This window comes from Coregonus clupeaformis, chromosome 4 (assembly GCF_020615455.1).
Source record: "Coregonus clupeaformis isolate EN_2021a chromosome 4, ASM2061545v1, whole genome shotgun sequence".
NCBI lineage: Eukaryota > Metazoa > Chordata > Actinopteri > Salmoniformes > Salmonidae > Coregonus > Coregonus clupeaformis.
In genome coordinates, this window is record NC_059195.1 from 20,078,635 (window position 1) to 20,099,430 (window position 20,796).

The window sequence follows — 20,796 nt, forward strand, 5'->3', positions numbered from 1 at the left end:
TCTGACAGGAGCCAGCCATCAGACCTCCAGCCCTGCAGGGGCCAGTCACCAGCCCTCTAGCCCTGCAGGGGCCAGCCACCAGCTCTCCAGCCCTGCAGGTGTCTTCAGTGTAGCACTGCTCTGGCAGGAGCCAGCCACCAGACCTCCAGCCCTGCAGGTGTCTTCAGTGTAGCACTGCTCTGGCAGGAGCCAGCCACCAGACCTCCAGCCCTGCAGGTGTCTTCAGTGTAGCACTGCTCTGGCAGGAGCCAGCCACCAGACCTCCAGCCCTGCAGATGTCTTCAGTGTAGCACTGCTCTGGCAGGAGCCAGCCACCAGACCTCCAGCCCTGCAGGTGTCTTCAGTGTAGCACTGCTCTGGCAGGAGCCAGCCACCAGACCTCCAGCCCTGCAGGTGTCTTCAGTGTAGCACTGCTCTGGCAGGAGCCAGCCATCAGACCTCCAGCCCTGCAGGTGTCTTCAGTGTAGCACTGCTCTGGCAGGAGCCAGCCATCAGACCTCCAGCCCTGCAGGTGTCTTCAGTGTCGCACTGCTCTGACAGGAGCCAGCCACCAGACCTCCAGCCCTGCAGGTGTCTTCAGTGTAGCACTGCTCTGGCAGGAGCCAGCCACCAGACCTCCAGCCCTGCAGGTGTCTTCAGTGTAGCACTGCTCTGGCAGGAGCCAGCCATCAGACCTCCAGCCCTGCAGGTGTCTTCAGTGTCGCACTGCTCTGACAGGAGCCAGCCACCAGACCTCCAGCCCTGCAGGTGTCTTCAGTGTAGCACTGCTCTGGCAGGAGCCAGCCACCAGACCTCCAGCCCTGCAGGTGTCTTCACTGTAGAACTGCTCTGTTTTACACCGTAGCAGCACTGAGGCCAAATGGCATCACTGGGAATTCACACGATCCCACTTCTGACATCATATCAGGCACAAAATAGGAATTTGGCATGATAGATGTGTATGTTCAGATTTTCCATGATATTGTTTGAGTGTGAAAATAGAAATATTCCAAAACTGAATGTTTCCAAAAGAGAAAATATGAAGTTCATTTAGAATCTATGCTGCATTTCTACTGCTCTTTAAAAAGCCTTCTCTCTGACCTCCCTTATAGAGACTATAATCTGGCCAATGTCCAAGGGAAGAGGAGTTCAACGAGACGAGACGTCTAGAGAGCTGCTGACCCCAGCTAGGCTTTACAGGGTCGTTTAATAGACGAACTATCCACCACACAGAGAAACAGCCACAGCAGTAAAACTCTTAGAGAAGCCGTGAAAGCTCCAGGCTGCGTCCTATCCCCCGTGTAGTTAACTACTTGTGACCCTATGGGCCCCGGTCCCCTATATTGGGAATAGGGTGCCATTTGGAACGCACTCCCAGAGTTCCAGCAAAACAAATCTCACATAAAGAAGCTGACACCCCAGAGAGTTCTTGAGCCCTTCAGAGAGCCTTTGTAGATCCTCAAGAGCGCGGTTCGGTTCACAGGATGCTGTTTCCCTGTTCTCTCTGTGTCACAGACAATTAAAAACTCTGTGCAGCAGAGCATCCCCAGCCTCCTTCCCCCCTTTTCCCTTTTATCTCTCTCTCTCCTTCCCTCCATCTCTCTCTCTCTCTTACGGAGTGGTGAAGACGCCTTGGACAGCCAGCTGGCCTCACGCCAGCCTGTGGAGAGACACAGAGGGCACGCCATTGCGTAATGTGTTAGTTTGGCATGAGATGGCTTCTCTTCCGGGATAACACAGCTCTCCTTTGACATGGCTGCATTATGGACTTCTTACAGAAGTAACAGTCTATCCTCCTAAATCCTGTCTTTCTGATTTCGGCTGCCTTTAGTCACTCATACATATTGTTTGAGTCTGAAAATTAAAATATTCCAAAACTGCAGCATAACGGAATGTTCCAAAATAAGAAATTGGGGAACGAATGGCGCAGCGGGTCTAAGGCACTGCATCGCAGTGCTAGAGGCGTCACTACAGACCGAGTGGCGCAGCGGTCTAAGGCACTGCATCGCAGTGCTAGAGGCGTCACTACAGACCGAGTGGAGCAGCGGTCAAAGGCACTGCATCGCAGTGCTAGAGGCGTCACTACAGACCCGGGTTCGATCCCAGGCTATATCACAACCGGCCGTGATCGGGAGTCCCATAGGGCGGCGCACAATTGGCCCAGCGTCGTCCGGGTTTGGGGATGGTTTGGCCGGTGTAGGCCGTCATTGTAAATAAGAATTTGTTCTTAACTGGCTTGCCTAGTTAAATAAAATAAAATGACAGACACCCAGTAAAATCTCTCTGATTCTCCTGCTAAACTTTTCCTTTTGAGAACATCATGTTCAATTGTTAAATTCAATAGAACTCAAATCCCTTGCAGCGCCCTGAGGAATGGTAAAGGATTTCAACTTTTCATAAGGTTTCTTTGCTTTTCAAAGAGCTTGGGGTTTTAGAAACAAGCGGAGGTTTTAGAAAGAGGCTTAGAGAGAACCTGGACAATCTGCAGTGAAACTATTGGGGAAGCAAGCAGTATATATTATCTTGAGAAAATGTCAGCCTGACTGCGGCTGCGTCCCAAAATCCACCCTATTCTCTGTATAGTGCACTACTCTTAGCCACAGCCCTATGGGCCCTGGTCAGAAGTAGTCCACTATATAGGGAATAGGGTGCCATTTGAGACTCATCCTCAGCTTGTGTGTCAGTTTGACACCAGCAGAGCACAGCCCCACTGTGGCGAGGTGGATGGAAAAGCTTAGCCAGCAAAATCCTACTTCCTCAAAGTTAACAAAACACAAACATTGTAGAATTTGCAGAGTCAGAGTCAACAGGAACTTCACAGAAGATAAGCGGACGAGCACTTCAAAAGATAGATAATTACAGGCTTTCTAACCCTCGAAATGTGTCTCCCCTCTCCCGGAATCTAACCTCCTCCTCTATGTTTGCCAAGCAAACAAAACTCCAAAGAGATAAAAGTTTAAACTTTACCGACTAATTCGCCGACTTTGGAAGAAGATGAATGTGAGAAGACTAATAAGTGTGTTGAAATTGAGACATTGTCCCAAAATGGCTCCCTATGGGCCCTGTACTATATAGTGAATAGATTGACATTTTGGGATGCAAACCTACATTTGTTGAAAAGGAGACAGTGATTCATCTTGTTATGACAACGCAGTCGAGCGCTGCTTTTGATGGAGCGTCTGGCTAAACGTGTGCGTCCGTCGCTGTGGCGACCGAGGGCGAGCGTGCATGTAGGGATCTCTGCAGGCGGGCAGCTTCTTGGTCGCAGGTTGGAAAACAAACTGAGTTTTAAACGCCTTCGTCTCTACTGACCTTTTGAAAAGTCAAATGATTGTAAACAAATTATAAGATGCCGGGTGAGGAGAGGAGACCGAGTAGGTGGGGGTGTGTGTGAGTGTGTGTGTGTGTGTGTGTGTGTGTGTGTGTGTGTGTGTGTGTGTGTGTGTGTGTGTGTGTGTGTGTGTGTGTGTGTGTGTGTGTGTGTGTGTGTGTGTGTGTGTGTGTGTGTGTGTGTGTGTGTGTGTGTGTGTGTGTGTGTGTGTGTGTGTGTGTGTGTGTGTGTGTGTGTGTGTGTGTGTGTGTGTGTGTGTGTGTTGGTTCTGTTCATCCAGAAGCTCTGGAAGTCTGTGATGCTGTGTGATGCTGAGAGAATCCCAATTAAAACCTCAAAGGAACTAAAAGAGTGGTGTTATGTAAGGCCTGGACTCTCTCACACACCCTTTCTCTCTCTCTGTCTGTTTATCTCTCCTCCTCTCCTTCTCTCTCTCAGTGTGTGTGTGTGTGTGTGTGTGTGTGTGTATGTGTGTGTGTGGTTTATGGTGTGCTCTGGGGTGCTGGGCTGAGCTGGTATCTATGACTACAAAGAGTCAATTTTACAAAAACCACCCCCCCTCTGTCTCCCCCCCTCTCTCTCTGTCTCCCCCCTCTCTCTCACCCCCCTCTCTCGCTCCCCCTCTCGCTCCCCCTCTCTCTTCCTCTCTCTCTCTCTCTCTCTCTCTCTCTCTCTCTCTCTCTCTCTCTCTCTCTCTCTCTCTGTCTCTCCCCTCTCTTTCTTCCTCTCTCATTCTCTCTCTCTGTCTCCCTCTCTCTCTCTCTCACCCTCTCTGTCTCCCCCCCTCTCTCTCACCCTCTCTCTCGCCCTTTCTTTATGAGATCCAGAGAAATGTCCATCTGTGACGATGATCAGACGTTTATAGCAGCCGTTACAAAAACACAAGCATCAACGTCTCAGATCAGCATGTGGGGAAATCCTTATGGGAGATGAAATACTGTCATAGAGATGACAATATTATATGCAAGAATTAACACCAAAAATAATCTAATCATAGCAGAACAACTGTAAAAGAGTATGCTTTCAGTTTAACCATACCAGGAGGATTTCCAAAGGAAAAATATGTGTCATAAAACTCGGACTGAAAACCCCCCCAGAACAATTAACTGCCTCAAAATGGACATCTTCTTCTCAGTTTTAATAAAGGAATCAAATGGAAATGGAAGGAGAGATATGTAGAGAGAAACAACTGGTTAAAGTTTGGAGGGACAATGGTGGGACAGGAGGCTGTGTTCAGAGTCAAGCTGGCCAAGTTAAGGGCTCCCATCCTGGGTATGCGGCCAGAAGTATTCCCCCTGTTGGTTCTGTTCATCCAGAAGCTCTGGAAGTCTGTGATGCTGTGATGCTGAGAGACTCCCACTTAAAACCTCAAAGGAACTCTAACTAAAAGAGTGGTGTTATGTAAGGCCTGGACTCTCCTTCTCTCTCTCAGTCTGTTTATCTCTCCTCCTCTCCTCTCTCAGTCTGTTTATCTCTCCTCCTCTCCTCTCTCTCAGTCTGTTTATCTCTCCTCCTCTCCTTCTCTCTCTCAGTCTGTTTATCTCTCCTCCTCTCCTTCTCTCTCTCAGTCTGTTTATCTCTCCTTCTCTCCTCTCTCAGTCTGTTTATCTCTCCTCCTCTCCTCTCTCTCAGTCTGTTTATCTCTCCTCCTCTCCTCTCTCTCAGTATGTTTATCTCTCCTCCTCTCCTCTCTCTCAGTCTGTTTATCTCTCCTCCTCTCCTCTCTCTCAGTCTGTTTATCTCTCCTCCTCTCTCTCTCTCAGTCTGTTTATCTCTCCTCCTCTCCTTCTCTCTCTCAGTCTGTTTATCTCTCCTCCTCTCCTCTCTCTCCTCCTCTCCTCTCTCTCAGTCTGTTTATCTCTCCTCCTCTCCTCTCCTCTCTCTCCTCCTCTCCTCTCTCTCAGTCTGTTTATCTCTCCTCCTCTCCTCTCTCAGTCTGTTTATATCTCCTCCTCTCCTCTCTCTCAGTCTGTTTATCTCTCCTCCTCTCCTCTCTCTCAGTCTGTTTATCTCTCCTCCTCTCCTTCTCTCTCTCAGTCTGTTTATCTCTCCTCCTCTCCTTCTCTCTCTCAGTCTGTTTATCTCTCCTACTCTCCTTCTCTCTCTCAGTCTGTTTATCTCTCCTCCTCTCCTCTCTCTCAGTCTGTTTATCTCTCCTCCTCTCCCTCTCTCTCAGTCTGTTTATCTCCCCTCCTCTCTCTCTCTCTCTCAGTCTGTTTATCTCTCCTCCTCTCCTCTCTCTCAGTCTGTTTATCTCTCCTCCTCTCCTCTCTCTCAGTCTGTTTATCTCTCCTCTCCTTCTCTCTCTCAGTCTGTTTATCTCTCCCTCCTCTCCTCTCTCCTCTCCTCTCCTCTCTCTCTCCTCCTCTCCTCTCTCTCAGTCTGTTTATATCTCCTCCTCTCCTCTCTCTCAGTCTGTTTATCTCTCCTCCTCTCCTCTCTCTCAGTCTGTTTATCTCTCCTCCTCTCCTCTCTCTCTGTCTGTTTATCTCTCCTCCTCTCCTCTCTCTCAGTCTGTTTATCTCTCCTCCTCTCCTCTCTCTCAGTCTGTTTATCTCTCCTCTCCTTCTCTCTCTCAGTCTGTTTATCTCTCCTCCTCTCCTCTCTCTCCTCCTCTCCTCTCTCTCAGTCTGTTTATCTCTCCTCCTCTCCTCTCCTCTCCTCTCTCTCCTCCTCTCCTCTCTCTCAGTCTGTTTATCTCTCCTCCTCTCCTCTCTCAGTCTGTTTATATCTCCTCCTCTCCTCTCTCTCAGTCTGTTTATCTCTCCTCCTCTCCTCTCGCTCAGTCTGTTTATCTCTCCTCCTCTCCTTCTCTCTCTCAGTCTGTTTATCTCTCCTCCTCTCCTTCTCTCTCTGTCTGTTTATCTCTCCTACTCTCCTTCTCTCTCTCAGTCTGTTTATCTCTCCTCCTCTCCTCTCTCAGTCTGTTTATCTCTCCTCCTCTCCTCTCTCTCAGTCTGTTTATCTCCCCTCCTCTCCTCTCTCTCTCAGTCTGTTTATCTCTCCTCCTCTCCTCTCTCTCAGTCTGTTTATCTCTCCTCCTCTCCTCTCTCTCAGTCTGTTTATCTCTCCTCTCCTTCTCTCTCTCAGTCTGTTTATCTCTCCTCCTCTCCTCTCCTCTCCTCTCCTCTCCTCTCTCTCCTCCTCTCCTCTCTCTCAGTCTGTTTATATCTCCTCCTCTCCTCTCTCTCAGTCTGTTTATCTCTCCTCCTCTCCTCTCTCTCAGTCTGTTTATCTCTCCTCCTCTCCTCTCTCTCAGTCTGTTTATCTCTCCTCCTCTCCTCTCTCTCTGTCTGTTTATCTCTCCTCCTCTCCTCTCTCTCAGTCTGTTTATCTCTCCTCCTCTCCTCTCTCTCAGTCTGTTTATCTCTCCTCCTCTCCTCTCTCTCAGTCTGTTTATCTCTCCTCCTCTCCTTCTCTCTCTCAGTCTGTTTATCTCTCCTACTCTCCTTCTCTCTCTCAGTCTGTTTATCTCTCCTCCTCTCCTCTCTCAGTCTGTTTATCTCTCCTCCTCTCCTCTCTCTCAGTCTGTTTATCTCCCCTCCTCTCCTCTCTCTCTCAGTCTGTTTATCTCTCCTCCTCTCCTCTCTCTCAGTCTGTTTATCTCTCCTCCTCTCCTCTCTCTCAGTCTGTTTATCTCTCCTCTCCTTCTCTCTCTCAGTCTGTTTATCTCTCCTCTCCTCCTCTCCTCTCCTCTCCTCTCCTCTCCTCTCCTCTCCTCTCTCCTCTCCTCTCCTCTTCTCTCCTCTCTCTCAGTCTGTTTATATCTCCTCCTCTCCTCTCTCTCAGTCTGTTTATCTCTCCTCCTCTCCTCTCTCTCAGTCTGTTTACTCTCTCCTCCTCTCCTCTCTCTCAGTCTGTTTATCTCTCCTCCTCTCCTTCTCTCTCTCAGTCTGTTTATCTCTCCTCCTCTCCTTCTCTCTCTCAGTCTGTTTATCTCTCCTACTCTCCTTCTCTCTCTCAGTCTGTTTATCTCTCCTCCTCTCCTCTCTCAGTCTGTTTATCTCTCCTCCTCTCCTCTCTCTCAGTCTGTTTATCTCCCCTCCTCTCCTCTCTCTCTCAGTCTGTTTATCTCTCCTCCTCTCCTCTCTCTCAGTCTGTTTATCTCTCCTCCTCTCCTCTCTCTCAGTCTGTTTATCTCTCCTCTCCTTCTCTCTCTCAGTCTGTTTATCTCTCCTCTCCTCCTCTCCTCTCCTCTCCTCTCCTCTCCTCTCCCTCTCCTCTCCTCTCCTCTCCTCTCTCTCCTCTCTCTCAGTCTGTTTATATCTCCTCCTCTCCTCTCTCTCAGTCTGTTTATCTCTCCTCCTCTCCTCTCTCTCAGTCTGTTTATCTCTCCTCCTCTCCTCTCTCTCAGTCTGTTTATCTCTCCTCCTCTCCTCTCTCTCTGTCTGTTTATCTCTCCTCCTCTCCTCTCTCTCAGTCTGTTTATCTCTCCTCCTCTCCTCTCTCTCAGTCTGTTTATCTCTCCTCCTCTCCTCTCTCTCAGTCTGTTTATCTCTCCTCCTCTCCTTCTCTCTCTCAGTCTGTTTATCTCTCCTACTCTCCTTCTCTCTCTCAGTCTGTTTATCTCTCCTCCTCTCCTCTCTCAGTCTGTTTATCTCTCCTCCTCTCCTCTCTCTCAGTCTGTTTATCTCCCCTCCTCTCCTCTCTCTCTCAGTCTGTTTATCTCTCCTCCTCTCCTCTCTCTCAGTCTGTTTATCTCTCCTCCTCTCCTCTCTCTCAGTCTGTTTATCTCTCCTCTCCTTCTCTCTCTCAGTCTGTTTATCTCTCCTCTCCTCCTCTCCTCTCCTCTCCTCTCCTCTCCTCTCCTCTCCTCTCTCTCCTCTCTCTCAGTCTGTTTATATCTCCTCCTCTCCTCTCTCTCAGTCTGTTTATCTCTCCACCTCTCCTCTCTCTCAGTCTGTTTATCTCTCCTCCTCTCCTCTCTCTCAGTCTGTTTATCTCTCCTCCTCTCCTCTCTCTCTGTCTGTTTAGCTCTCCTCCTCTCCTCTCTCTCAGTCTGTTTATCTCTCCTCCTCTCCTCTCTCTCAGTCTGTTTATCTCTCCTCCTCTCCTCTCTCTCAGTCTGTTTATCTCTCCTCCTCTCCTCTCTCTCAGTCTGTTTATCTCTCCTCTCTCTCAGTCTGTTTATCTCTCCTCCTCTCCTCTCTCCCAGTCTGTTTATCTCTCCTCCTCTCCTCTCTCTCAGTCTGTTTATCTCTCCTCCTCTCCTCTCTCTCAGTCTGTTTATCTCTCCTCCTCTCCTCTCTCTCAGTCTGTTTATCTCTCCTCTCTCTCAGTCTGTTTATCTCTCCTCCTCTCCTCTCTCTCAGTCTGTTTATCTCTCCTCCTCTCCTCTCTCTCAGTCTGTTTATCTCTCCTCCTCTCCTCTCTCTCAGTCTGTTTATCTCTCCTCCTCTCCTCTCTCTCAGTCTGTTTATCTCTCCTCCTCTCCTCTCTCTCAGTCTGTTTATCTCTCCTCCTCTCCTCTCTCTCAGTCTGTTTATCTCTCCTCCTCTCCTCTCTCTCAGTCTGTTTATATCTCCTCCTCTCCTCTCTCTCAGTCTGTTTATCTCTCCTCCTCTCCTCTCTCTCAGTCTGTTTATCGCTCCTCCTCTCCTTCTCTCTCTCAGTCTGTTTATATCTCCTCCTCTCCTCTCTCTCTCAGTCTGTTTATCTCTCCTCCTCTCCTCTCTCTCAGTCTGTTTATCTCTCCTCCTCTCCTCTCTCTGTCTGTTTATCTCTCCTCCTCTCCTCTCTCTCAGTCTGTTTATCTCTCCTCCTCTCCTCTCTCTCAGTCTGTTTATCTCTCCTCCTCTCCTCTCTCTCAGTCTGTTTATCTCTCCTCCTCTCCTCTCTCTCAGTCTGTTTATCTCTCCTCCTCTCCTCTCTCTCCTCCTCTCCTCTCTCTCAGTCTGTTTATCTCTCCTCCTCTCCTCCCTCTCAGTCTGTTTATCTCTCCTCCTCTCCTCTCTCTCAGTCTGTTTATCTCTCCTCCTCTCCTCTCTCTCAGTCTGTTTATATCTCCTCCTCTCCTCTCTCTCAGTCTGTTTATCTCTCCTCCTCTCCTTCTCTCTCTGTTTATCGCTCCTCCTCTCCTCTCTCAGTCTGTTTATCTCTCCTCCTCTCCTCTCTCTGTCTGTTTATCTCTCCTCCTCTCCTTCTCTCTCTGTTTATCTCTCCTCCTCTCCTCTCTCTCAGTCTGTTTATCTCTCCTCCTCTCCTCTCTCAGTCTGTTTATCTCTCCTCCTCTCCTCTCTCTCAGTCTGTTTATCTCTCCTCCTCTCCTCTCGCTCAGTCTGTTTATCTCTCCTCCTCTCCTCTCTCTCAGTCTGTTTATCTCTCCTCCTCTCCTCTCTCTCAGTCTGTTTATCTCTCCTCCTCTCCTCTCTCTCAGTCTGTTTATCTCTCCTCCTCTCCTCCCTCTCAGTCTGTTTATCTCTCCTCCTCTCCTTCTCTCTCAGTCTGTTTATCTCTCCTCCTCTCCTTCTCTCTCAGTCTGTTTATCTCTCCTCCTCTCCTCTCTCTCCTCCTCTCCTCTCTCTGTCTGTTTATCTCTCCTCCTCTCCTCCCTCTCAGTCTGTTTATCTCTCCTCCTCTCCTCTCTCTCAGTCTGTTTATCTCTCCTCCTCTCCTCTCTCTCAGTCTGTTTATATCTCCTCCTCTCCTCTCTCTCAGTCTGTTTATCTCTCCTCCTCTCCTTCTCTCTCTGTTTATCGCTCCTCCTCTCCTCTCTCAGTCTGTTTATCTCTCCTCCTCTCCTCTCTCTCAGTCTGTTTATCTCTCCTCCTCTCCTCTCTCTCAGTCTGTTTATATCTCCTCCTCTCCTCTCTCTGTCTGTTTATCTCTCCTCCTCTCCTCTCTCTCAGTCTGTTTATCTCTCCTCCTCTCCTCTCTCTCAGTCTGTTTATCTCTCCTCCTCTCCTCTCTCTCAGTCTGTTTATTTCTCCTCCTCTCCTCTCTCTCAGTCTGTTTATCTCTCCTCCTCTCCTTCTCTCTCAGTCTGTTTATCTCTCCTCCTCTCCTCTCTCTCAGTCTGTTTATCTCTCCTCCTCTCCTCTCTCTCTCAGTCTGTTTATCTCTCCTCCTCTCCTCTCTCTCAGTCTGTTTATCTCTCCTCCTCTCCTTCTCTCTCAGTCTGTTTATATCTCCTCCTCTCCTCTCTCTCAGTCTGTTTATCTCTCCTCCTCTCCTTCTCTCTCAGTCTGTTTATCTCTCCTCCTCTCCTCTCTCTCCTCCTCTCCTCTCTCTCAGTCTGTTTATCTCTCCTCCTCTCCTCCCTCTCAGTCTGTTTATCTCTCCTCCTCTCCTCTCTCTCAGTCTGTTTATCTCTCCTCCTCTCCTCTCTCTCAGTCTGTTTATATCTCCTCCTCTCCTCTCTCTCAGTCTGTTTATCTCTCCTCCTCTCCCTCTCTCTCTCTGTTTATCGCTCCTCCTCTCCTCTCTCAGTCTGTTTATCTCTCCTCCTCTCCTCTCTCTCAGTCTGTTTATCTCTCCTCCTCTCCTCTCTCTCAGTCTGTTTATATCTCCTCCTCTCCTCTCTCTCAGTCTGTTTATCTCTCCTCCTCTCCTTCTCTCTCTGTTTATCGCTCCTCCTCTCCTCTCTCAGTCTGTTTATCTCTCCTCCTCTCCTCTCTCTCAGTCTGTTTATCTCTCCTCCTCTCCTCTCTCTCAGTCTGTTTATATCTCCTCCTCTCCTCTCTCTCAGTCTGTTTATCTCTCCTCCTCTCCTCTCTCTCAGTCTGTTTATCTCTCCTCCTCTCCTCTCTCTCAGTCTGTTTATCTCTCCTCCTCTCCTCTCTCTGTCTGTTTATCTCTCCTCCTCTCCTCTCTCTCAGTCTGTTTATCTCTCCTCCTCTCCTTCTCTCTCAGTCTGTTTATCTCTCCTCCTCTCCTCTCTCTCAGTCTGTTTATCTCTCCTCCTCTCCTCTCTCTCAGTCTGTTTATCTCTCCTCTCCTCTCTCTCAGTCTGTTTATCTCTCCTCCTCTCCTCTCTCAGTCTGTTTATCTCTCCTCCTCTCCTCTCTCTCAGTCTGTTTATCTCTCCTCTCCTCTCTCTCAGTCTGTTTATCGCTCCTCCTCTCCTCTCTCTCCCCCTCGCTCTGGTTCACCTACTTTCCACATCTTTGAATAGGATCCAGAAATATCTTAATCCTACATTCTCTATGAACCATTGACTCCCCACTCTACTGAAGTAGGTCTGGATCAGGTGCTAAATCCTAATATCTAAGTCTCAGATTTGAGTGCTTCATAGCTTCCAAGCTTCCGAGCCGACAAATTCAGATATCTCTGATCTTTACAGTGTTAGTTATCCACCACCAGGCGAGGTGGATTTAAGTGAATCACTGTCTGATAGATGTGTGTGTGTGTGAATGTGTGTTTGTGTGTGTGCATATAGTACAGTAGTGATTGGGAAATAATGTGAAAAGGTAGACTAGAGAGACTCACAGCTGATGGTGATCCCCAGCTCTACCCCAGGCTTCTTTGGTAGCTTTACATGGAAGGTGCCACTGCTAGGGATGACTGACTCTGTAGGAGGGAGAGAGGGAGAGAGGGAGAGAGGGAGAGAGAGAGAGAGAGAGAGAGAGAGAGAGAGAGAGAGAGAGAGAGAGAGAGAGAGAGAGAGAGAGATGTAAGAAGACATGCATACACACACACACATTTCACCGGATGCACAGAAACAGAGAGACCAAATGCATAAGAAACGAAGTGAGTTCTCAGACAAAATCCATGAGACCTCATGCCCTAGAAAGACAGAGGAACTCACTATAAATACAAGAGAACAAAATGTACTTTTACTGTGTTCTGTTCTCCACCAGCTACCAGACCTCAGTAACACAGACTCACTAACAGAGTCCAGGACACACAGTGACCTCAGTAACACAGACAAAGTGAATCTGGAGCTGCAGAAAGAGATAATGTAGCTATTACACATTAAGGCTGATTCTGTTACATTCATCTCTATATAATTCATGAACTCATCTCTCCCTGGGAGAATAAGGACATAAACGCCCTCCCTCCCTCCCTCCCTCCTACCCTCCCTCCCTCCTACCCTCCCTCCCTCCCTCCCTGCATCCCTCCCTCCCTCCCTCCCTCCCTCCATCCCTCCCTCCCTCCCTCCCTGCATCCCTCCCTCCCTGCATCCCTCCCTGCATCCCTCCCTCCCTCCCTCCCTCCCTCCCTCCCTGCATCCCTCCCTGCATCCCTCCCTCCCTGCATCCCTCCCTGCATCCCTCCCTCCCTCCCTCCCTGCATTCCTCCCTGCATCCCTCCCTCCCTCCCTCCCTCCCTCCCTGCATCCCTCCCTGCATCCCTCCCTCCCTCCCTCCCTGCATCCCTCCCTCCCTGCATCCCTCCCTCCCTCCCTCCCTCCCTGCATCCCTCCCTCCCTCCCTCCCTGCATCCCTCCCTCCCTGCATCCCTACCTGCATCCAGAAATGTTGGAATATTGACAACTTGAAATTAAATGACTAGCCATTTCAGAGGCTCAAAACATCTTTGGCTGCTGATGACTACTAGACCTATTGCTCTAGTCTCTTATAGCTACCAGCCTGACTACTAGACCTATTGCTCTAGTCTCTTATAGCTATCAGCCTGACTACTAGGCCTATTGCTCTAGCCTCTTATAGCTACCAGCCTGACTACTAGGCCTATTGCTCTAGCCTCTTATAGCTACCAGCCTGACTACTAGGCCTATTGCTCTAGCCTCTTATAGCTACCAGCCTGACTACTAGACCTATTGCTCTAGTCTCTTATAGCTACCAGCCTGACTACTAGGCCTATTGCTCTAGCCTCTTATAGCTACCAGCCTGACTACTAGGCCTATTGCTCTAGTCTCTTAAAGCTACCAGCCTGACTACTAGGCCTATTGCTCTAGTCTCTTATAGCTACCAGCCTGACTACTAGGTCTATTGCTCTAGTCTCTTATAGCTACCAGCCTGACTACTAGGCCTATTGCTCTAGTCTCTTATAGCTACCAGCCTGACTACTAGGCCTATTGCTCTAGTCTCTTATAGCTACCAGCCTGACTACTAGGCCTATTGCTCTAGTCTCTTATAGCTACCAGCCTGGATCGACTGGAAACAAACCATTAGTGCTTAAAGGAATGTTCCTAATCATGTTCTGCAGCCTGCTCTTGATTGTAATGGTTTCTAATGGGGGACATTTTGTACCAGAAATCAAAGGCGCTGAAAACCAGAATAAACAACCTACAGTTGAAGTAGGAAGTTTACATCCACTGAGGTTGGAGTCATTAAAACTCGTTTTTCAACCACTCCACAAATTTCTTGTTAACAAACTATAGTTTTGGCAAGTCGGTTAGGACATCTACTTTGTGCATGACACAAGTAACTTTTCCAACAATTGATTACAGACAGATTATTTAACTTATAATTCACTGTATCACAATTCCAGTGGGTCAGAAGTTTACATACACTAAGTTGACTGTGCCTTTAAACTGCTTGGAAAATTCCAGAAAACGATGTCATGGCTTTAGAAGCTTCTGATAGGCTAATTGACATCATTTGAGTCAATTGGAGGTGTACCTGTGGATGTATTTCAAGGCCTACCTTCAAACGTTATGTTTGGAGGAAAAAGGGGAAGGCTTGCAAGCCGAAGCACACCATCCCAACCGAGACGCACGGGGGTGGCAGCATCATGCTGTGGGGGTTCTTTGCTGCAGGAGGGACTGGTGCAACATCTCAAGACATCAGTCAGGAAGTTAAAGCTTGGACTCAAATGGGTCTTCCAAATGGACAATGACCCCAAGCATACTTCCAAAGTTGTGGCAAAATGGCTTAAGGACAACAAAGTCAAGGTATTGGAGTGGCCATCACAAAGCCCTGACCTCAATCCTATAGAAAATGTGTGGGAAGAACTGAAAAAGTGTGTGCGAGCAAGAAGTCCTACAAACCTGACTCAGTTACACCAGCTCTGTCAGGAGGAATGGGCCAAACTTATTGTGGGAAGCTTGTGGAAGGCTACCCGAAACGTTTAACCCAAGTTAAACAATTTAAAGGCAATGCTACCAAATACTAATTGAGTGTATGTAAACATCTGACCCACTGGGAATGTGATTAAATAAAAAAAAGTTGAAATAAAAAATTATCTCTTCTATTATTCTGACATTTCACATTCTTAAAATAAAGTGGTGATCCTAACTGACCTAAAACAGGGAATTTTTACTAGGATTAAATGTCAGGAATTGTGAAAAACTCTTGTTTAAATGTATTTGGCTATGGTGTATGTAAACTTCCGACATAAACTGTAAAGCCTGTCCCCGTAGCAACGGCCCAATGTCAAACTCATTATGGTCTGTCTTGAGGAGTAGGGTATTTTGGTTCAGCGTGAACCATAACCACATCACAGATAAACCCAGCATGGAAGATGCTGTGAAGTCATCATTGCTTGTTTGAGATCCAAAACTGATGATCAAACACCTTGTTGGAATACCCCAATAGTGTGCTTCAATATGGATAGGGAGAGTGTGCATATGTGACTGGGTTTCAAAACCAGATAAGCCAAATGAACCCTCTGAGCTTTGCTCTTCATGATAACACAAGTCTTCAAGTCTCATTCAAGGTTACTTATAAAGGTAACAAGGTTCAATAAGCCACTTTCACTAAACATCCAGTCTAGTCCAGTACGGTCCAGTCCTGTAGAGTCCAGTAGAGTCCAGTAGAGTCCAGTAGAGTCCTGTAGAGTCCTGTAGAGTCCTGTAGAGTCCAGTAGAGACCAGTAGAGACCAGTAGAGTACACTAGAGACCAGTAGAGTAATGTAGAGTCCTGTAGAGTACAGTAGAGTCCAGTAGAGACCAGTAGAGTCCTGTAGAGTCCTGTAGAGACCAGTAGAGTATAGTAGAGTACAGTATAGTACAGTAGAGTACAGTAGAGTCCTGTAGAGTACAGTAGAGTCCTGTAGAGTACAGTAGAGTACAGTAGAGTACAGTATAATCATGTAGAGTCCTGTAGAGACCAGTAGAGACCAGTAAAGTACAGTAGAGTACTGTACAGTAGAATCATGTAGAGTCCTGTAGAGACCAGTAGAGACCAGTAGAGACCAGTAGAGTACAGTAGAGTCCTGTAGAGTCCCGTAGAGTACAGTAGAGACCAGTAGAGTACAGTATAGTACAGTAGAGTCCTGTAGAGTCCTGTAGAGACCAGTAGAGTACAGTAGAGTACAGTAGAGTCATGTAGAGTCATGTAGAGTCCTGTAGAGACCAGTAGAGACCAGTAGAGTACAGTAGAGTCCTGTAGAGTCCTGTAGAGTACAGTAGAGACCAGTAGAGTACAGTAGAGTCCTGTAGAGTCCTGTAGAGTCCTGTAGAGACCAGTAGAGTCCTGTAAAGTACAATAGAGTCCTGTAGAGTCCTGTAGAGTACAGTAGAGTCCAGTAGAGTACAGGAGAGTCCTGTAGAGTCCTGTAGAGACTAGTAGAGTACAGTAGAGTCCAGTACAGTTCAGTAGAGTCCTGTAGAGTACAGTAGAGTCCAGTAGAGTCCTGTAGGGACCAGTAGAGTATAGTATAGTCATGGAGAGTCCTGTAGAGACCAGTAGAGTACAGTAGAGTCCTGTTGAGTCCTGTAGAGACCAGTAGAGACCAGTAGAGTCCTGTAGAGACCAGTATAGTACAGTAGAGTCCTGTAGAGACCAGTAGAGTACAGTATAGTACAGTAGAGTCATGTAGAGTCATGTAGAGACCAGTAGAGTACAGTAGAGTCCTGTAGAGTCCTGTAGAGACCAGTAGAGTACAGTAGAGTACAGTAGAGTCATGTAGAGTCATGTAGAGACCAGTAGAGTCATGTAGAGTCATGTAGAGTCCTGTAGAGACCAGTAGAGTACAGTAGAGTACAGTAGAGTCATGTAGAGTCATGTAGAGACCAGTAGAGTACAGTAGAGTCATGTAGAGTCATGTAGAGAACAGTAGAGTCCAGTAGAGTCCTGTAAAGTACAATAGAGTCCTGTAGAGTCCTGTAGAGACCAGTAGAGTATAGTATAGTCATGTAGAGTCCTGTAGAGACAAGTAGAGTACAGTAGAGTCCTGTTGAGTCCTGTAGAGACCAGTAGAGTCAAGTAGAGTACAGTAGAGTCCTGTAGAGACCAGTAGAGTACAGTAGAGTCCAGTAGAGACCAGTAGAGACCAGTAGAGTACAGTAGAGTCCTGTAGAGTCCTGTAGAGACCAGTAGAGTACAGTACAGTCCTGTAGAGTCCTGTAGAGACCAGTAGAGTACAGTAGAGTACAGTAGAGACCAGTAGAGACCAGTACAGACCAGTAGAGTACAGTAGAGTACAGTAGTCATGTAGAGACCAGTAGAGTACAGTAGAGTACAGTAGAGTACAGTAGAGTCATGTAGAGACCAGTAGAGTCCAGTAGAGTCCTGTAGAGTCCTGTAGAGACCAGTAGAGTATAGTAGAGTACAGTATAGTACAGTAGAGTACAGTAGAATCCTGTAGAGACCAGTAGAGACCAGTAGAGTCCAGTAGAGACCAGTAGAGTACAGTAGAGTACAGTAGAGTACAGTAGAATCATGTAGAGTCCTGTAGAGACCAGTAGAGACCAGTAGAGTACAGTAGAGTCCTGTAGAGTCCCGTAGAGTACAGTAGAGACCAGTAGAGTACAGTATAGTACAGTAGAGTCCTGTAGAGTCCTGTAGAGACCAGTAGAGTACAGTAGAGTCATGTCGAGTCCTGTAGAGACCAGTAGAGTCCAGTAGAGTCCTGTAAAGTACAATAGAGTCCTGTAGAGTACAGTAGAGTCCATTAGAGTACAGGGGAGTCCTGTAGAGTCCTGTAGAGACTAGTAGAGTCCAGTAGAGTCCTGTAAAGTACAATAGAGTCCTGTAGAGTCCTGTAGAGACCAGTAGAGTATAGTATAGTCATGTAGAGTCCTGAGGAGACCAGTAGAGTACAGTAGAGTCCTGTTGAGTCCTGTAGAGACCAGTAGAGTCCAGTAGAGTACAGTAGAGTCCAGTAGAGACCAGTAGAGTACAGTAGAGTCCTGTAGAGTCCAGTAGAGTACAGTAGAGTACTGTAGAGACCAGTAGAGTACAGTAGAGACCAGCAGAGACCAGCAGAGACCAGTAGAGTCCAGTAGAGTCCTGTAGAGTCATGTAGAGACCAGTAGAGTATAGTAGAGTACAGTATAGTACAGTAGAGTACAGTAGAATCCTGTAGAGACCAGTAGAGACCAGTAGAGTCCAGTAGAGACCAGTAGAGTACAGTAGAGTACAGTAGAGTACAGTAGAATCATGTAGAGTCCTGTAGAGACCAGTAGAGACCAGTAGAGTACAGTAGAGTCCTGTAGAGTCCTGTAGAGTACAGTAGAGACCAGTAGAGTACAGTATAGTACAGTAGAGTCCTGTAGAGACCAGTAGAGTACAGTAGAGTCATGTCGAGTCCTGTAGAGACCAGTAGAGTCCAGTAGAGTCCTGTAAAGTACAATAGAGTCCTGTAGAGTACAGTAGAGTCCAGTAGAGTACAGGAGAGTCCTGTAGAGTCCTGTAGAGACTAGTAGAGTACAGTAGAGTCCAGTATAGTTCAGTAGAGTCCTGTAGAGTACAGTAGAGTCCAGTAGAGTCCTGTAGAGACCAGTAGAGTATAGTATAGTCATGTAGAGTCCTGTAGAGACCAGTAGAGTACAGTAGAGTCCTGTTGAGTCCTGTAGAGACCAGTAGAGACCAGTAGAGTCCAGTAGAGTACAGTAGAGTCATGTAGAGACCAGTAGAGTACAGTAGAGTCCTGTAGAGACCAGTAGAGTACAGTAGAGTACAGTAGAGTCATGTAGAGTCCTGTAGAGACCAGTATAGTACAGTAGAGTCATGTAGAGTCATGTAGAGTACAGTAGAGTCCTGTAGAGTCCTGTAGAGACCAGTAGAGTACAGTAGAGTCATGTAGAGTCATGTAGAGACCAGTAGAGTACAGTAGAGTCCTGTAGAGACCAGTAGAGTCCAGTAGAGTCCTGTAAAGTACAATAGAGTCCTGTAGAGTCCTGTAGAGACCAGTAGAGTATAGTATAGTCATGTAGAGTCCTGTAGAGACCAGTAGAGTACAGTAGAGTCCTGTTGAGTCCTGTAGAGACCAGTAGAGACCAGTAGAGTCCAGTAGAGTACAGTAGAGTCCTGTAGAGACCAGTAGAGTCCAGTAGAGTCCTGTAAAGTACAATAGAGTCCTGTAGAGTCCTGTAGAGACCAGTAGAGTATAGTATAGTCATGTAGAGTCCTGTAGAGACCAGTAGAGTACAGTAGAGTCCTGTTGAGTCCTGTAGAGACCAGTAGAGACCAGTAGAGTCCAGTAGAGTACAGTAGAGTCATGTAGAGACCAGTAGAGTACAGTAGAGTCCTGTAGAGACCAGTAGAGTACAGTAGAGTACAGTAGAGTCATGTAGAGTCCTGTAGAGACCAGTATAGTACAGTAGAGTCATGTAGAGTCATGTAGAGTACAGTAGAGTCCTGTAGAGTCCTGTAGAGTACAGTAGAGTCATGTAGAGTCATGTAGAGACCAGTAGAGTACAGTAGAGTCCTGTAGAGACCAGTAGAGTCCAGTAGAGTCCTGTAAAGTACAATAGAGTCCTGTAGAGTCCTGTAGAGACCAGTAGAGTATAGTATAGTCATGTAGAGTCCTGTAGAGACCAGTAGAGTACAGTAGAGTCCTGTTGAGTCCTGTAGAGACCAGTAGAGACCAGTAGAGTCCAGTAGAGTACAGTAGAGTCCTGTAGAGACCAGTAGAGTCCAGTAGAGTCCTGTAAAGTACAATAGAGTCCTGTAGAGTCCTGTAGAGACCAGTAGAGTATAGTATAGTCATGTAGAGTCCTGTAGAGACCAGTAGAGTACAGTAGAGTCCTGTTGAGTCCTGTAGAGACCAGTAGAGACCAGTAGAGTCCAGTAGAGTACAGTAGAGTCCTGTAGAGACCAGTAGAGTACAGTAGAGTCCTGTAGAGACCAGTAGAGTACAGTATAGTACAGTAGAGTCCTGTAGAGTCCTGTAGAGACCAGTAGAGTCCAGTAGAGTCCAGTAGAGTCCTGTAGAGACCAGTAGAGTACAGTAGAGTCCAGTAGAGTCCAGTAGAGTCATGTAGAGTCCTGTAGAGACCAGTAGAGTCCAGTAGAGTCCAGTAGAGTCCAGTAGAGTCATGTAGAGTCCTGTAGAGTCCAGTAGAGTCCAGCAGAGTACAGTAGAGTCCAGTAGAGTACAATAGAGTCCAGTACCTGCCACGTCGAATTCTATCTCCAGCGAGACCTTGCTGGTGATGCTGGAGTCTCTCAGTAGCTGATTGGTCTCTTCCAGGGTGCTGTCCTCTGTAGGGATCCCGTTTATAGCCAGGATACGGTCACCTATCTGCAAGATCCCACACCTGCAAAGTACACACACACACATGACATATCAATGCACCACCCTTTGGTTGTGAGGCAAAAAATGAATTAGAATCTAAATCTGAATAATTAGTGTCATCTGTACATGAATAGCTAGTATCAGGACTAATTTACTCTACCAGCATTGGACATGGTAGGGTGCCACATCAATTCTATTTACACTAACCAACACACACACACACACACACACACACACACACACACACGTGGTCAGACAGTGTTGTATATCGCCTCGATTAAACTACCACCGCTGTTAACGACATATTGGCTACTTCCTCTGATAATTGTACATAAATCCCTTGGCTATTACGCTGGCTAACTTCATCTGGATGTCGGCGGGAGGCTATTCAAGCCATTCAATGTAAGAGCTTTATCCCTAGTCATGTACTCTGCTAGGTTTCAGTCATCTCGTCGGGATATGACTTGCATTTTACATTGACAGATTCATTTCCTGATTACATTTTTTTATAGTTGCGTCTCTCTCTGGCCTACACGTTTTTGGCAGTTGATCGCTACAGCAAACAAACTGTGGTTACCTTTTTAGTTATATATTTTTTTTATGTCACAAACCAAGTTTCCATCCAACCTGTTTAGGTGAGTAAAGTATATGTCAGATTTTTTTTTCTTCCACAACAGGCCTGATGGGAACAGCAAATTTGTTGGTCAACTTTCCAAATGTCGACAAAACAAAACACGCTAGATACGGTGGGATCTTTCTGTGTTGGTCAAATGAATTAGGTGTGAAACGGCTTTATGCGCAAATATTGAAATAATAACCCTGTAGGTCAGTTGGTAGAGCATGGCGCTTGCAACGCCAGGGTTGTGGGTTCGATTCCCACGGGGGGGGGGCAGTATGAAAATGTATGCACTCACTTAACTGTAAGTCGCTCTGGATAAGAGTGTCTGCTAAATGACAAAAATGTAAATATCAAAGTAAACTTGGAGTCACGTGATGACATGCTGTGTGGTCCTCCCACTACGACTCGGGAAAGCATGCAGTTTATTAGGCTACAGATTAAATAAGTTATGATGTGGTGAAAGGGCACGGTGATGAGCTTGATGCTCCTTTCCAATAAATACCCGAGGGTCTTATTCTGGTGACATGATGATCGGTGCTTGGCTGCCTTTTGACAAATAAA

General features: G+C 47.1%; 1 protein-coding gene across 8 annotated transcripts in view; it reads right to left on the reverse strand.

Moving 5' to 3' along the window:
- grip1 (glutamate receptor interacting protein 1) overlaps nucleotides 1-20,796 on the reverse strand; it is a 451,333-nt gene that overhangs the window by 43,352 nt on the left and 387,185 nt on the right. For all 8 annotated transcript variants that reach the window (XM_045210598.1, XM_045210595.1, XM_045210592.1 and 5 more), the window contains 2 exons: nucleotides 19,493-19,638; nucleotides 11,738-11,818 (listed from right to left, as the gene is read on the reverse strand). In XM_045210598.1, coding sequence (XP_045066533.1) covers nucleotides 11,738-11,818; nucleotides 19,493-19,638 — 227 coding nt within the window. The remainder of the gene's footprint in view (nucleotides 1-11,737; nucleotides 11,819-19,492; nucleotides 19,639-20,796) is intronic.